We start from the raw sequence: 17,511 nt of genomic DNA, 5'->3' as shown, positions 1-17,511 counted from the left end.
TTAAAAAAGAAGGGTGGCGATAAGAACTGCCTTATCAGATCTAAAATGGTGCTTTTTCTGTGTTGCATGTTTACACAATTGCCAATTATCTAAAATGCTGATGAATGACAGATTTTTGTTTTTTGTTTCTTTCCACTGAGTAGCTAGAAATGTTCAAAAGTGAAGGCCGACCAAAAAAGAAAACACAATTCCAATATGTTTTAAACCAGGTTGAAGTTGTTTTTTTTTTTTTTTTTTTTTTTTTTTTAATTCAAATTGACCCAAAGCAAAACTTACATTACAAAGGAAGAACAAAATACATGGTGATATAACACACTAGAAGTTATAGGAAAGCTAATTTTGTGGGCTCGGAGCCTCACCCCAATCACGTTCTGGGCTAATAAGCAATTCTGCAGGAGAGTTAGAATCGCGATTTTCGTGTGGTCCGGTCGGTCATTAAAGCTACACGTTCTTGTCTCTTAGGGTGTGCGCCTGACAAGTCATGCTAGGCTGCCTGGTGTTCCAGATGTGTGCTCTTCCTACTGCCAGAACACTGAATTCTCTAGCGGAAACGCTGTTCCAAGCATGACTGATGAATTAAAAAAACAAAACAGTCAAGTCCTCCAAACTACCAAGCGTGGATGATTCTGTAGTAAATCGTTTAGAAATATGGGAATTAAATAATCTGAAAACACTCTTGTTCTGCTGTACATTTATCAACACAAATATTTACACACACAAAAAAAATCTTCTCTTTTCAAAAGATGAGGTTTACAGTTCATTAATGATTATAATCTTTTATGAGCTGGTTTCTTTGGTGTACTTGCCAAATATATTTTTATAAAGGTTTAGTCATAGGTTTAAATAATAAATCTCAAAAGAAACACAGAAGGATCGGTGGCAAATTGGATACTATTCTGAATATCTCAGTCAAGATGCTGGAAAAACCCATCAGTTGATTTTCTGAAAATAATCATTCTCTCTACTCATTACGTGACCACAAAATGCTTCTCCAATAATCAGGTTCAAATAGGGACCTGCACATTTATCATTGCGTTCCACCAGTTACCAAGTTCGAGACAATTTAGTGATGGCTAAATGTGATAGGTGATTGGGATTTTACTGACAACAAAAACAAAACATTGTTTTTAAGCTTCCAGATAAATCAAACCTCAAACAATAAATAATGGAATTATACACTTCTTCATTAAATAGAAATTTCAATTCCAGGAAGAGCTGTCATAATTTTTTTTTCCCCCACTCAAGTCGCAGCAGCATTACAGAACGAAGAATTTACCTCAGTCTGATCTTTTCACTTGGAATTCCCTGACTCAAACTCAGTGGCTCAGTTTGGAAACCTTCGAATCGTTGGGGGAAGAAAATCATTTCAAGGTAACTAACTACATACACACATATGAGGAAAGAAGCCGTGTGCAAACGGTAATATTAGCGTCACTGCTCAGAATGAAGGACCCTGGGCACCCTCCCACCTCCTCAGCCCCTGGGGCCTGGGGTTTTTGGAAGTAATAACACTCAATTCATTTCTGGCCCTGCCACGTCCCGGATGCTGCTAACATGTTTTAGCTCCGACCTGGGTGTTGGTTTAAAGAATGAGAATACAGCTCAGCTCCAATGTTCACAAAGCACCTTCTCTCGGAAGATAACTTTTTGGAGATATTTTCATGGGGAAGGACAGACCATCTATTTCTATCCACCAGGCTGCAGCATCTATTCTGGCCACATTCTCACTGGCTCCCTGCAAAAGAGTCTATGTACCATCAGTGATGTCCCAAGTCATCCTTTTTCCGAAGCTGCCTGTGCACTGCCTGACTGCCTGCGACAGCCGGATCAAATGCCCCATGTCACAGCTACTCCACGTCCAAGAGAACAAACTCTGTGCTCGAGAAAATACCACTGCAGGCTCTGAGAAAGGAACAGCCAGCGCAGACTCCCAATTCTTCTGAGTTATACTTTTTAGGTGAAAGTGTTTTATAGACTTAATGACGTTAAAACTCGAAACTCAGACAGGAGAAGCCCTTCATCGTGTAAATTTCTGATAAGAAACGTATTACTAGCATGTAATTATTTTGAAATATCCCAAAGTGCTAAGAATAATACTGGGATGGCTGGAAAGTTCTTTTTTGGGGGGGAAACTAATATGATGACAAATCAAGTACAGGACACATTTCCAAGGGCACCGTCACAGATCCCTAATGCGTCTGGAAGCTTCTCCATTGTTACTGACACGTTATCATATCCGTCTTTACATGGCCGGCATCAGCATATGCCCCATCAACCCAGGGAAAAAAAAAACAAAAAAGCAACAAAAACTCCGTCTAGAAGAGCTGCACTGTGTATAACCTTAAAACAGACAGGACATGTTTCATTAGCATATTAGGAATTAATCAGACTTACAAATGTACACATGTTAGAAGTGTTACCCTTTAGAAATTTTCCTTAACCGGGAAAAACAAAACAACAACAACAAAAAAACACCATGAAACCACTCCAAATTATTTAATCATTAAAGTCAAATGGTTTGACAATATTTGAGGCTATTTTTAGGGAATACGCTACCACCAGGATATGAAATTTTCTGCGGAAAGTGAAGGAAAGGACAAAGCTAAAGTGGCAATTGCGACTGACACAGTAGGGTTCTGCAGTGAAAATTAAAGTGGCGGTCTGACGGTCAGAGCCGGCTGTGGAATGAGGGCCATCAAGTGAAAGAACGGATGAAATCCACCAGGAGGAGTATTGCACCGGAAGCACTGTTATAAAAACAGAATACACTGGCTTCATCGAGTTATTTTCTTTCTCATTCATTTCTCTTTGTTTTAAAAGCACAATTCAACGAGACAGAAGTTGACACGCAGTGTCTCTGGGTAGTGTACTACAGTTGTTAAAAAAATAAGTTAAAAACAAGAGCACACCAACAGGAGAGCAGAGGTACCGGATTTATGTCACCCGAAAGCTACAGTAATTAGGAAAAGAACAGTTCAAAAGAGGCAATTTGTATTGATTAAAAATGAATGAGGTGACAGCCTTGCTTTAAAAAATTCCTTAGGGCATTTGTCAATAGAGCCCAGGACCCCCGTGGGGGAAGCTATGTCTCCAAACTTGAACACGTGCTCTGCTGGTTTAGGGTATCCTGCACGCCAGTGAAACCATACATTTGAAAAGGGAAAATTCTCCACTCCGGACCTGCTTGCATCATTTAGGAAAAACCATTTTTGTAAATGCACTATTGTATAGAAAGCTTGGACCTCTTAAACCTGGACCAAGAAACCAAATTAAGACCTTCAAGCATGTGGGGTGTGTGTGTGTGTGTGTGTGTGTGTGTGTGTGTGTGTTTGTATGTTTATATATATAAAAAAAACCCTCCCTTACAATGAAAACCAAACAAACAAACAAAAATAAACCTAAAGTGTATACCTGCTTTCTGACTTCACACCAAATCAGAAATTGCATAGGATATACTTTGTGCAAGGCCCAAAGCCTTTGAAGTATCTGGAATATAATTCCTAATCTTGCTCACAGTTCTGGGTACATCAGATATCATCAAATTTGTGTTTTAAGTAGTCTTTTATGACCTTGGCAATTGGTAGTTCGTCAAGTAGCTTTAAGTTTTGAAGGCCTATACACTGTCGAATTTTAATTCGGCACAGGTCCTGCAAGTTTCTGGGCTGTCCTAAAAAGACAGAAAAAAGAAAAGGTTACAAAGCTATAAAGCACACGATTTAAGGCAAGCTTTTAGGTTCTGAAAAGAGTTATTTAGTTCACCAGCAAACGTCTCTCTTTAGACGTAGCACGCAAATGATAACAGGTTCCCACGAAGGGGACGCGCCCTGGGTACCTTCCTGTGATGTCTCATTCGATCCTTTTCACAACCCTGGGACGGATGGTACTACTCTCACCTCCACTTTACAAATAAGGACACTTAAGTATCAGGGCTTTCAGTAAATTGCTCAATGTCAGATGACCAATTAAAACCAGTGCTTCTGATTCTGAGCCTGGCGTTCTTGCCAAGTCAGAATGCCGGTTCTAGTCCTGGCTAGGTCTCTAATATGCTGGGTGAATGCTCCTGTGTGAGCTAACCATTCATTCACCGGGCTTCAGGTTCTCCATCTAAAACACTGGGTACCAAATGAGATGTTCTCTCACATGGCTCCTCCTCTCGGCTCACTGTTGCGGACACTGGAGCCTGGACACATAGCACAATTTCTGGGGGGCTTTCCCAAATGACATCTTCCCCCCATTCACGATTCTGGACAGGGCAGAACCTTGGCTGCGGGGATGAGGGTCTAGACCGGGATGGCGGGGGGTGGAAAAAGTACCCCAAACTATTCTGAGTCTCTGTCTCTTCCAACATCACACTCTGACCACCTACCAATAAAAACCTCTGCTATAACCCAACTCCAAATAAAAATTACAAAATCCAATTTTCTTTCACTTCCGAATACCGCATTTTACTAAAACAATAGATGGATCACAAACGCAAGCAAAAGTTGTTCGCAACCATGCTTCAGTAGTATTTGGACTTGCAGAAATTCTGCTTTCCTATTAAATGGTAATGATAAAAGCTAACACATGTAGAATGTTTACTCTGTGCCATGTATTCTTAAAGCTCTCGACATATATTAACTCCTTTAATCCTTTTATGAGGAAAATACTCTGATCATCACCCCCACCCCATTTTTCAGACTCCTTGTATCTGAGAGATTAAGTAACAAGGTCAAAGTCAAGTAGAATGTATACTTCCGTGGTTCTCAGACTTCTGGGTCTCAAAACCTCTTTACACGTTAAAAATTATCGAGGACCCACAAGAACTTCTGTGTATGTGGGTTATATCTAGCAGTTATATATCTAGCAGTCATTACCATATTAGAAGCCAAAACAGAAAATTTAGAATTACTTTTTAACTCATTTAGAAATAATAAAAACAAACCCATTACACGCTAGCATAAACATCACTGTTATGAAAATAACAAAAATTTCAATAAAATAGTGAGAAGAATGACGTTCTTTTCCATTCTTGCAAAGCTTTTCAAGGTCTGGCCTAATAGATACTGGTTGAATTCTCATTTATGCTTCTGCATCTGGTCTGCTGTGAAAAGCCACATCATCTACGTCTGGAAAAGGCCACTTACCTCGTGAATAGGAGGAATGTAGGAAAGGCAAATAATGTCTCAGTATTATTACGAAAATTGTTTTGACCTCAGATACCCTGAGAGGGTCTTGGGGACACACATGGAGAACCACTGTTCCAGAACCACTGTATTTGAGCCCTTACTTGAATTGCCCTTGTCTCTAACGATCGCGGTTATTCAAAATTAAGTAACTCTTCACAAATGAGAAAGGCTCCTTGAAACCCCGACCTCTGAAAGGCCTGTATGAACATGTGCCTTCCAAGAGTTACGTACTAGCTGGGCTCTAAGTAGTCACAGCAAAGCTACTGCTTCCCCAGAAATGTCTGTAAACGAGGGGTGTGCGTTTACAGAGGTCTGCACCAGGGTCTGTGTGTAGCTGTGACACGCATCCCGACACGTCTCTCGGTAAGATTATGTCTTCTTCATCTTCCAGACCTCGGCTCAAAGGGCACGTCACTCAGGGAGACGAGGTCAGCTTCCCCAGAAGATACTCTCGGAGCTGCTTTCGTGTTTACCATGGTTGTGATTCGATTTATCTGGAATGACCTATCAGTGGCCATCTGCCTATGTGATGTGTTCCATGAGGGCAGGACCCCTTCTGGCGGCCAATGTAAGCCCGATGCCTGACACAATATTCAACAAATACTAGCTGAACGAATGAATACTTAGCAGGCTGCCCTTAAAGTATAAAACAGTCAACTCATTGCAAAATACACCCATGTCAACAGCAAATCATTGTCTAAGCTGTTTTGAATTATTTTTCATCACCATTCGTAGGCTACCACTAGGAAGAGAATAAATGATCACTGTCATTTTTCAATAAATGCTTCCAGTATTTGATCTGCAAATGCAAACCAGAATATGAGTTAGATGTGAATCTTTTTTTTTTTTCCCAAGGAATCTGATTTTCCTAATAGATAGCAGGTTCTTTTCAAGTACATTAATAAAAAGAAATACCATAATGTATTCAGGCAAAAACCAGATGAGTATAAAGTTGACATATAGAAGTATACATGCATACTTAAGACATACCATCCAACAAAGGGGAAAAACTAAATAGTTGAACTGCTTAGCTAAGGTGAAAAAGGAAGGACGAAGATGACAGGTTACGGAATGCGAGCTCTTCTGATAAGTCTCGTTTTATGGCAAAAAAACCGATCACAATATGTCCTATGCCTCCTGCTCTTTGCTGCAGTGTGACTGGATACTCCCATCGTACAGAGATGCGAGGCTAGGCTCCCTGTCCTTGAAACTAACTGGGTGGGCTCGTGACAATGGCGGATGTGATGCTATGTGACTGGGGGGACTACGTCATAAAAGGTGAAACGGCTTTGAGCTGGCTTTTGGGACACAGCTACCACCATGCCACAAAGAAGTCCGAGCAGCCTAGAAAACGGAATCCAAGTCAGTGTCCACAGTCCTGGCTGGGCTCCCTGGCAGCTGCCAGCACCAACTTGCCAGCCACCTGAGTGCACCATTTTGAAAGTGGCGAGGCCCCAGTCAAGGGACTCCAGGCGACACTGCGTGGAGCAGAGAAGTAAAATAATCAAGGATTTCTGTGTTAAGCCACTAAGTTTTGAAGTTTTGCAGCATTGGATAACCAGGTGAGATTCTGGGACCTGGCAGGAGGGTGTTGCCATAAAAGAAAATCTACGGTATAACATGTGCTGTGTGGCTTTGTGACGGGGAAGGGCTTTGAGGAAGCTGTCAGTCAGGGCCTAAGGGAAAGATTTTTAAATGTGACTAGAAGCTGGAGGCAAGGGGAGAGGGGGTTTTTAACAGCGGTGGCAAGTTTGGCCACGTTGTCATCTGTGGCCATGTGGAAAGCAGAAAAAGCCCTAATCACCTAGTTAAGAAGTTTCCCCAGGCAGCACACTGGAGGTGTCACTGGCTCAGGGACACGAGCTACAGAACTGCCACCAGCCTCCGAAATGATCTGCACGGGCCTTTCCCAGGAAACAATGCATGTTCTATGCCTAAATCTTGGAACGCTTCACTCAGTTGGCTACTGATGCTTCTTCTCCTTAAGCAGTGCGTTATGCCAATCTTTGAATATTCTGGGAGACTCGGATCTTTTAACGATTCCCTGACCGTGTGTAGTGCCTGTCTGCAGGCTGGCCTGGAATGGCAAACACACGTAGCGGTTCAAAGCACCAACTCTGGGGCCAGGCTACCTGGATGTGAATCCTGGTCCCACCACTTACAACCTGTGTTATCACGGGCAAGCGACCCTCCTGCCTCAGTGTTCTCATCTACGATCTGAGGGCGATGCCACCGACGGCACAGACGTCATAAGCATGACAGTGAATTGTGGCAAGTGCTTAGGATAGCGCCAGGCATATAGTAAGACCTACGTAAAAATACCAGGTAAATAAATGTTACAATAGTCATTTTTAAATACTCGTACAGAGAATGCTGCTCCTTCCCAGAGAAGGAGAGGTCTCCTTCTTGGAAGCTGAAGTCCCCATCTTCCTAGTGGTAAGTGTAAGAAGACTAGCTGACAGCTTAACAGTAAACGAGCAATGGGTAATCCATCACTGGGAAATGGTCCTGGGCAAATGGATGGAAATCCCATTCCGGAAACCACTGCATCCCGTGAAGCAGGGCGAGGTGTGAGAACTGCAACTGTATGGCAAGATGTGCAGTGATAAAAAAAGGGGTATCATTACACGACTGCGGCACAAACATACAGACAGTAACTCGTCTTGCCACGCAGTAGCGGAGCGGAAAGCAGGCTTAGTAATGAGAGGAATAAGGACTGTTCATTGTTATTTCTAAGACTAAGGAGCTGCATTTTCAGGAACATCATTTTAAGATTTAAAGATTTATCATTGAAAAAAGTGTTTTCTTGTCAACACATCCCTCACAAGTATTTCCTGAGCACCTACTCTGTGCTCAAAAACACACCATCCCAACGAGTAAAGGGGCAAGGGAGGAGGAGGAGGGTGTGGCAGAGGAAAAGCGAGCAGAGAAAGAGAATAAAGGGAACGAAAGTAAACACGCCAACGCGCGCGCACACGGTGTGTCTGAGGAAATTATCCCACCCTGTTAGGTGACGGCTGCCTTACTCGTGGGGTTGTAACAGGAGAGACTTGGGAGGAATCTCCCAAAAGTGTATAATCTAAGGAATTACAAACACTCTGAAGGATGCAGACAAACTACAAGGTGTTCATACTAACAAACGACAGTGGAATTATCCAACAGCTCAGATGGTTATTCGCCTCTCCATTTGGTGAAGCAGCCCGCCAGTAGTATTAATTGGGCTGGGATAAAATAGGACATCAGCTTTTGAAGGGTCTTGCCGAGTGTAAATTACAGAACCAGGTGGACACTTGTCTGGTATAAATTCCTAAGCAGCATAACTTAGGAAATTAAATATCCTGCAACACCTCCTTTTGACATTGCCGTTACCGTTTTTAAGATAGACTAAACTTACTTATTTGAACAAAATATCTGTAAAGGTAAACAGAGAGACAAAACATTTTTTTCATGACTAAAGTGAACAAAATGCAACCAAAATAGGTTTTCTTTGGGAAAGAGGGGGGCAGAGACTGGAGGTGGAAGGGGAGGGTGCAAAGAAACAAAAAGAAAGACTTAGCATCCTCTAGATGGCTTTATACAATCTGACTTTTCCTTCAAGCACCTTTCCATCTTAGGTCAACGTCTGGAATGGGCTCCTAATACCTCTTTATTTTAGCTCAGCGTCCCATTTTAAAATCCCTCCATAAACACGTTTTATCCCTTTGCTGCTTCCCCCTTCAAAGGGGCTTAGTATGAAATTTGTAAAACAAATCTTACTTTATAGGACAACGCAGTTTTTAGCCTGCCTTAAAATAAAAATCACGCTACTGTAAAACAAAAGGCTACTTTTACTTAACCCTTAAATAGACTCCAAAGGTACAATATCAGCCTTGATGACATTTGTCCACTGGTTACATCCCCCCTCAAACAGGCAAGTGAACTTTGACCCATATTTTCCATTTGCACTAAAGCCAAACAAAACCATATATTGTTTCCTAACAAGTGATAAGAAATCTCTAGAAGCCTACATTAAAAATAGAAAAGTAATACAAATATGACGGAAGAAGCACACAAGAAGGAAACACTTTCTACATCAAAGAACCTTAAAATGGGGTGTAATTTGACTTAAATCTGTACGCAATTTATTTGTTTATTTATTTCTAGAAGTGATTTTAATAACTGAGACTGAAAAACCTAGAAAGACTACGAGTAGATCAGAAATTAGAAAAAAATCCAGTAATCGAAAATAACCTTAGTTAAAATGTGTTAAACTATTTCCCCAAAGAGTTACACTAGGTGACACTGTTTTGACAAATCATCCTAAAAAAAAAAAAAAAAGTCAAAGAAATTGATTAAAGAATCATTTGAAAGGAACACAGGAGGAAAGGCAGCTGATGTAGAAGTGACGTTTGATGTACTCATCTGCTCCATGCCTGTAGTTGCACTGGATTTAGCTGAGAAAGTCACAGCCTACATTTCATTTTACTAAATTTGTTTAAAAAAGGAGTCATGATTTGTATTCTTACTTTTTTAAAGTTCGAAATTTTGTTTTAAGGATTAAGTTCTGCATCACGTTTGACTATTATTGAAATTTAAATAGAATCATATTTCAGGTTATTGCAGTGTTTATAAAATACAGAGGGTGCCAAAAAAATGTATATGCATTTTAAGAAAGGAAAACTGTATTAAAACTGTAATACTCAATATATACCGATAACAAAGGATGAATACAAGTCATGTATGACTTCTGCAATGACAAGAGGTGCTCAGAGTGGTTCCCATCGGCGTCCAGACACTACTGATGACGGCGAACTACTGCTTGAGCAACGTTGACCAAAGTGTCCACTTGTATACATTTTTTTGGCACCCCGGTAGTCTTTTTAAATACCTGTAATTGATATTCCAGAAAGCAACAAGCTTAAGGACTTGAAAGATTAAATCTCCCGCAGAACAGCTTACCCAACTCCCTTCTCAGCTATCTAACCTTTTGCTTTTAGAAATATGAGCCATTTAACCCCTTAAAACATACAAGTCAAAACGCCACCCAGTCCTACCTTTTATGCACAACTGAAGCGTACCGGTGGTCACTTCAAGTCTTTGAACAGCACCTACTAGAAACAAATCTCTGCATCAACTCAGACGCCTCTGAATATTAAACACAAGCCCAACTAGCATATTCTCTGCCTTAAGAATAATCTGTACTAGAGCTTGCCATAGGAATAAAAGATGTGCTGTAAAAATAAGTGTTTGACTAGAGAACAAAGCTAAATGGTTAATTTACTCAAGGACTTCTTGGAACCTGTGCATGGTGATCAAGAATCCAGAGCATTAGTCTTTCAAACGAATTTAAATAATAAGTTTGTTTTATCCCAGAGCACCTGATAGAAGCACAATTTTATAGCCACACTTCAGGAATCACTAGTCTCTATAGATCCTAAGTAGTAAATATGCTGGCATAACGCAAGCAGTAATTTAAAACGTTTCATTTTATCCACAGATTATAACTGCAAACAGAAATGTGTTAGAGGCTGATCAAATTCTAGGACACTAGGCTAACTGGGTGTCCTTAAAAATCTGAATGTAGAACTTGTACATCACACCAGAGCTCAACTTTTTAGGGTTAGGGCATCTTTGCACTATTAAAATTGAAGGACCTCAAAGAATTTTTGTGCATGTAGGTTATATCTATATTTACCATATTTAGAAATTAAAAAATATTCATTGACTCACTGATAAATGACAGTAATAAAGTCATTATCAGTTGAAATCAATTTTTACGAAAAGAAAAAAGCAGCTTTTCAAAACACAAAGTTTTCCTGAGAAGAGTGGCACTGTTAGACATTTTTGCAAATATCTTGTGAGGTCTGGCTTCACAGGAGGCAGCTGGATTCACAGATCTGCTTCTGCATTCTATCTGTTGTTACTACCCTCTTGATCAAAGTAGGTGAAGAAAATACAGCCTCAATCACATATGTAGTTGGAAAAGGAAGGACAATTTAAAAGCCTTTTTAGGTAATCACAGATCTTCTTTGATACTCCACCAAAACTCGACAAGCAGTGTTTCAGGGTTAGTTGCAATACGGGATCTGAAATCAAGTCAATGAACTTTCCGTACTCTTTCACATCAAAATCCATCAGTCTGTTTTGCCCTCTGAATGATCTCTTACCCATGCAGGATGCTATAATGTTATGTACTGGTTGTTCAGAAAACATTGGTTCACTGGGAAAAGCAGAATTTCCAAATGGTAAGCCATTTCTTTATATGGTATATACACAAATCACTTTGTTAATATCTCTACTGAGCTCAAAAAAGTCTTTAAGTATTGGAAAACTGTCAATGTCACAGTGGCAAATACATGGTTTTCAAAATTCTAATTTCCACTTGAAAGCTCAAATTTTATGACTCGCCACACATTCTGTCGGTTGTTTTCCTGAAGGTGACAAGTGAACTTTATTCATTTTTCGGAAAATATACGTCAAATGCCCAAGACTAAATAGCTATAGTTTTGCTGTCAATCTTTCAGGTAAAAATGGCATTTCAGGAAGGAAGCTGCTGGTTCTGCTCAAGCAAATTGCGGACGTGCTTTTTCTCAACTCAATCATTTCTGTACGCGGTAAGAATACTTCCGGTTTCCACTCCACAGAATGTTAACAAAGGTATACACTCAAAGGGATGAGATTTAATAAAATCAGTTTTACTGCTTCTCCAAAGACATTCTGAAATGGAACTGGAATACTCTTGACTGAGACTGCCGGTGGTGCTGAACAGGATGGTGGTGCCCTCTGGAGCTACTGCCCTGATTGATGCTGAGGTGCCAGCATTATCAAGGTAAATGACATCTTAGTATTGTTATGATACTGGTTTTGACCTTATGGGTACCTAAAACGGTCTTGAAGACCCCCAAGGATCCACACTGAGAAAACCATTGTTCTATATGAGTCCACTAAAATAAAAGAGAATAAAATAAAATCACAGGCAGCAGGAAAGCATCCCCTTTAAGGGTAGTTACTGGTAAGAATTTTAAAAATTGAGGGATCCCAAGGACTAGGGTCTAATTGCCCCATTTTGCAGAGGAGGAAACTGAGATCCACGGAGTGGGTGGGGTGGCGGGGGACGGAAGCAGATTGCCCAAGTTTATTAGGCAAGCCGGACGCTCTCCTCCACCAGACGTGGGTGATGTAACGGCACCTCTGACACAGGCAGAAATCTTCAGGAGGGTATGTGGGAACCCCGTTACGGAGCTACGAGGGTCATGGGAGCTCTGGCACGTGGGACTGGGCGCAAATTCTCGGGCCCAAGTAAAGAGCAGAAGACTGTGGGGATGTGTGCCCATTCAAACGAGAAAGTTAACGTTTATGTACAAGGAAAGGGCAAACCCAGGAAAACACTATTTCGTAAGTAAAGACACCCTGAGGATGTGGTTTAAACAACAACAGGACGCCCCAGTTGTCATTTAGTGCTTTTTCCCTCATCTCCCTGCTCCACTATGTGGACTCTCCTAGTCAACTCTGGATGACGTTACTCAGAATACTTAACACTTTAAGAAAGAAAGAAACTCCAGAGAAAGCTGAACCTCAGGCAAGAACTTTTAGGTGATGGGGGGTGGGGGGGAGGTGGGCTTTTCATCCTGTGCACGCCTGGAATTGTGTGCGGAAAGCAGTGAAGAACTTAACAGTTTGGGAAGCTGCCCACTTGGGAAGCTCGTGCACAAAGCATGCGCGTGGCAGGTAAGGGCCACTGCAGGGGAAGGGGAGGGACGGAGACGGCAGGCACCCGCAGGCCCTGTGCAAATGCTACGGGGGGGCTGGGGGGCAGGTTCCGAGCAGTCCGGGCAGCGTGGAGGTGGCAGTAAGTGATGGCTCCTGCTGGACGATGCTGCTTAGAAAGGAGCCAGCGCTCGCGGCCGACTAGCCAACACCGTTGCTTGCAGAAAAGGGACCATGTTGCTCCGCCGGTCCCGGAATCCTTTCGTGGGAAGCCTTCACTTTCGTGTGGGAGGGGAAATGTTCAAAAGTGGACTCAAAGCCTTGTGCGAGCAGCAAGGGATGCTGCAGGGGGCAGCGTGTCACTCACGCCTCCCTTTGCCAAGGTGTGGAAACCGCCCCTGTGGAAGCTGCTATTTCATTAAGGCACTAGATAGGCAAGTTATTATATTACTATTCCCATCTACTATTTTCCTCAGTTTTAACATCGCGATCCTCGTTCTTTTCACATTGCCTGTCTGGTAATTCAGACATCTTGCTGCCATCACAAGGGTCATCTAGATGCCTGGTACTTCCAAGTACCTGGGGCTCTGAGCTGTCACTAGCTGGGGGACCTCATGGAGTTGACTTAATGCCCCCCAACGACCCAACCTTCTTCTACTCTGGCTTTCAGCAGAGCTCTCCAAAGAGAGTCGGCTACAGTTGGTTCTTCTAGCACATAATTATTCACGAGGAAAAGAAAATCTTAATAAACACCGCACAGGTGAAGCAGAAACACTTAACTGGCTTTTGGCAGGAGACACCACTGAAGACTCAAGAAGTAATGAGTTATGGTGAGGCACCTTCCAAAGACAGATGGTCCCTACTCCTGCAAAGCAGACCACCCTTTACAGATCCAGTCAATCAGCCAACCCCCACTTTCTGAGGACCTACGAGGTGCACGCTTTGCTCTTGTGCAGTGGAGAACTCAAAACACAAAGAGATCGTCCTAGGTGATTTTTTCTATCTGCCCTTAATGGTAAAGGTACATGTGACTCTTTTTTGAACTCAGCATTCTTGCTCTCTAGCAGCACTCTGAGGGCTGGGAATAGAGGGCAGCTCCGCGCATCCTGCTGGCTGCTGGGTCTCCAGATGCACACCACACAGTCTACACAGCTGAAAATCCGAGGCCTGGGTGTAGAATAGGACTGTAAAGGAGTCACTCTGTTGGTAGCAAGTCAGCTCTTGCTGTCCATCCACCCTTATTTCAGTATCTGTTTTATTTAACAAAATGCCTATAGCACTTCAGATGTACCAGGCACTGTTTTAACTGCATTATAAAGATTAACTCATTTAATCCTCACAACAAGCCTGCAAGATAGATATAATTGTCCTAATTTTGAGATGAGGACACTGCGGCACAGAGTGGTTAGGTAACCTGCCCAGAGTGTTAGGTCACACAGCTAATCTGTGGTGGAGTTAGGGCTTGAACTCGGGTGGTCTAGCTCGAGTCTATGCTGCTAATCCTGGAGCAAAATATTTAACAAAAGGGGCTGTGGCATTTATGTACGTAGCACGCCTTCCCGAAGGCAAGCCACAGTAATTTCACCAAGAGTCTCTAGTGCACAAGTTAAAACAACAACGAAAAGATATCCAGAATTTATAATGAAAAAGATACACTTTGTAGGTTATATTCCATGACAGACTCCTAATCTCAAGTTCAAGAGTAACCTTATCTTTCACAACACCAACACCCCTACCAGTCTATAACTGAAGACTGCTAGAAAATACACTGAATCAGCATTTGAAATGTTACTGAAATCTTTTCCTAAAATGCAGCCTGAATACGAAGAGTCAGGGAAAGCTGGTGAGGAACCAGCACGCACACAACACCCCCCATCTTTGGGTTCCTCTGTGTGCCTCAAAAGCTTTCTGCAAGGGACCACCTACCAGACAGCCCAAAATACCTCTCCCAAGACAGGAAGTTCTGTGCTGTAGAATATGGGAGCCAGTAGGCACTTGGGGCTGTTTAAATTTAAATTAATACAATGAAATAAAGTAAAAAATTCAGTCCCCCAATGGTGTTAGCCACATAACAAGAGCTCAACAGCCCCATGGGTTTAGTGGCCACCACGTTGGATGGTCCAGAGAGGAACCATTTCCACCATCACAGGAAGTTCTATTGCACAGCGCAAGTTAGATCGTGAGTGTGATTTCTTTTAATGCTTTAGTCTGAATATGCTTAGAGAAATAATTTCATCTTTTCTTCCTTATGAGCACATAAAATCCAAATTATATTTAATTTCTTCATAAAATGCTGACTCTCAAGTTTAGTTTCGAGAGAGTGGATTATTTTTAAGTAGGTCAAATAAACTTCCGACTTCAACCCCCACTACCTGGTATCCAGCATGCATTTCTTCTTCCCTCATGTTAAAAATCAGGTGAGGAAAAGGGAATTCATTAAGAAATGCAGCAGACAGCAAAATCAAACATTTTGTTTATAGATATTTTGCTTTATGTTGGATGTACGTTCTCACAAACATACTCTATGGGTCGCAAGGAAACCAGACAGGAGAGGTGGCTATATCCACACAAACTAATACTCCTATCAGAAACACAATGCCAACACATGCATCACTCACAAGGTGGGTCAGATATTCCAGGTTTAAAAAACAAAAAATAGGCACCCACACAAAGATAGGTCAGGTACAATGGAACCCGTATGGACCTGAACCAGTGGCACCAAATTTTCAAGAAGAGATAGCAAATCTCTTCTTGGATCAAATATATGGTGATGGAAGGAGAACTGACTCTGGATGGTGAATACACAGTGGGATTTATAGATGATGTAATACAGAATTGTACACCTGAAATCTATGTAATTTTACTAACAATTGTCACCCCAATAAATTAAAAAAAAAAATCTCTTCTCACAACAATTTCTCGCATCCTTAACCTGCTTTAGTAGGATCCCTAAATAAGTGACACTTTCCTGTCACATGGGCTCACATCGTAATGAAGCAGAATAACCACAATCAAATGTAAACGACAGCTTCGCCATAAAGCATACCCACTAGGACGCTCACACAGATGGAATTCTATGGAATCCAAACTTCTAATTCCTCAAACTGAAGCCAGGAAAACTACGTTTACGACCAGTAGGAATTGCCTTGTTTGAACATAGATCTTTGTTCATTCAAAACACTCCCCTCTCTCTGTCCTTTTCTCCAGTTCTTCTCTCACCCTGACTGTCAAGCCCTATTACTTTTAGTAACACAACTGAATTATTATGAAATCTTGTGATATGGAGCTTTCTTTTTTATTCCGGATGAATCAGGCATTACTTACCAGCAGTGCTAACAGGAATGATTAATGTTTGGTCATTTTTAGTTTTGTAAACACACCTTAAGCACGTCAGAAGATGCAAATTTAAAAAAATGCAATAGTAGTAATAATTGTATTACATACTTGTGACTTCTTGTAAGAAATCCAAACACGGTCGACTACTTCCGGAAATACTTAGTGAAACAGCCAGTGGGGTCTGTCCTTCATAGTTCCTGGTGTTCGTGTCTGCTCCGTAATTATATAACATCCGTGCACACAGCACATCATCCCTAAGGGCAGACAAATGTAAGGGAGTCTGTCCGTCTTCTAGGCGACCCAAGTTTGTGTCTGCTCCCCTCTGAAGGAACATGCGGCAGTAAGAGTGATTGCTTTTGATCACGGCGTATCGCAGAAGGAAGCCGTTCTGGATGTCGATGTTGGCATTGTGGTCCAGGAGGATTTTCACGCAACTTGACCTCTCCCGGATGATGGCGAGCTGAAGTGGCGTGGTACCTTTATCACTGAGCGGGTCGACCTCGGCCTTGAACTCCAGGAGAAGTCGGACAAACGAGTCCCTACCGTAGTGAGCGGCCACATGGAGGGGAGTCCAGCCGTCGTTGCTTTTTGCATTAATAATGTCGCCTCTGTATTCAGATTCTAACATCAGGCGTGCAATCCGGGCCCGGCCATGCATGGCTGCATAGTGAAGGGCGGTGAAGCCTCCGATTAAGTCCTTCACCGTGGGATCCGCTAGAGTGAAAACCCAAAATGAAAACGTTAGCAGACTCCAGGACAAAACAACCAACTCTGACGGGGGTCAGCCGATTCGCATACAAAGTGTGAGAGGATTCAACATTACAATGAACAGCAAGTACTTCTTTCCTCAGTTTCTTTGTAATCCAGTTTTAATGGCAAATAAAAGTTTGGAAGAAAGTTATCAAACCTGGTTAATGGAAAGAGGCTGACTTACAAGGTGTTTAAGAAATATATTCAAAAATCACCGAGGTCACATCCCCACATCCCGTCTTTGCTCATCTAATCAAATCCCTTCATCTCTGTATTGTTTCATGTTTCTCTTCTGTCTTAACATTTTGTTTTGTTTTCTTTTGTGCTTCTTCTTGGTCTTAAAGAGAAGCATGTGTAGCAACATTTGCTGCTCTACATTACGGTTGTACTGCGGTCTGGCAGACTGTGTTGTTTTAGGGTGTACGAGGTAAAAAATAAAAGAGTTCTTCTGTGGTCTGTAAAAATTCCAAGGCATGTAAGATATATGTTAAGTATCTGGATAAATCATGTTTTCATAAGATAAAAGTCTATTCTGAATGCTTAGTTTTAGAAGCACTTCAGAGTCTGTAAG

General features: G+C 41.8%; 1 protein-coding gene across 2 annotated transcripts in view; it reads right to left on the bottom strand.

Annotated features, from left to right (window-relative positions):
* Positions 1-241: 241 nt before the first annotated feature.
* Positions 242-17,511, bottom strand: part of ASB7 (ankyrin repeat and SOCS box containing 7) — a 39,623-nt gene continuing 22,353 nt past the window's right edge. For both annotated transcript variants that reach the window (XM_033100373.1, XM_033100372.1), the window contains 2 exons: positions 16,299-16,904; positions 242-3,667 (listed from right to left, as the gene is read on the bottom strand). In XM_033100373.1, coding sequence (XP_032956264.1) covers positions 3,528-3,667; positions 16,299-16,904 — 746 coding nt within the window. In that variant the 3' untranslated portion in view covers positions 242-3,527. The remainder of the gene's footprint in view (positions 3,668-16,298; positions 16,905-17,511) is intronic.

This window comes from Rhinolophus ferrumequinum, chromosome 28, assembly GCF_004115265.2.
Source record: "Rhinolophus ferrumequinum isolate MPI-CBG mRhiFer1 chromosome 28, mRhiFer1_v1.p, whole genome shotgun sequence".
Lineage (NCBI taxonomy): Eukaryota > Metazoa > Chordata > Mammalia > Chiroptera > Rhinolophidae > Rhinolophus > Rhinolophus ferrumequinum.
Note: the sequence above shows the minus strand (reverse complement) of the source record. Positions and strands in the feature narration are given on the sequence as shown.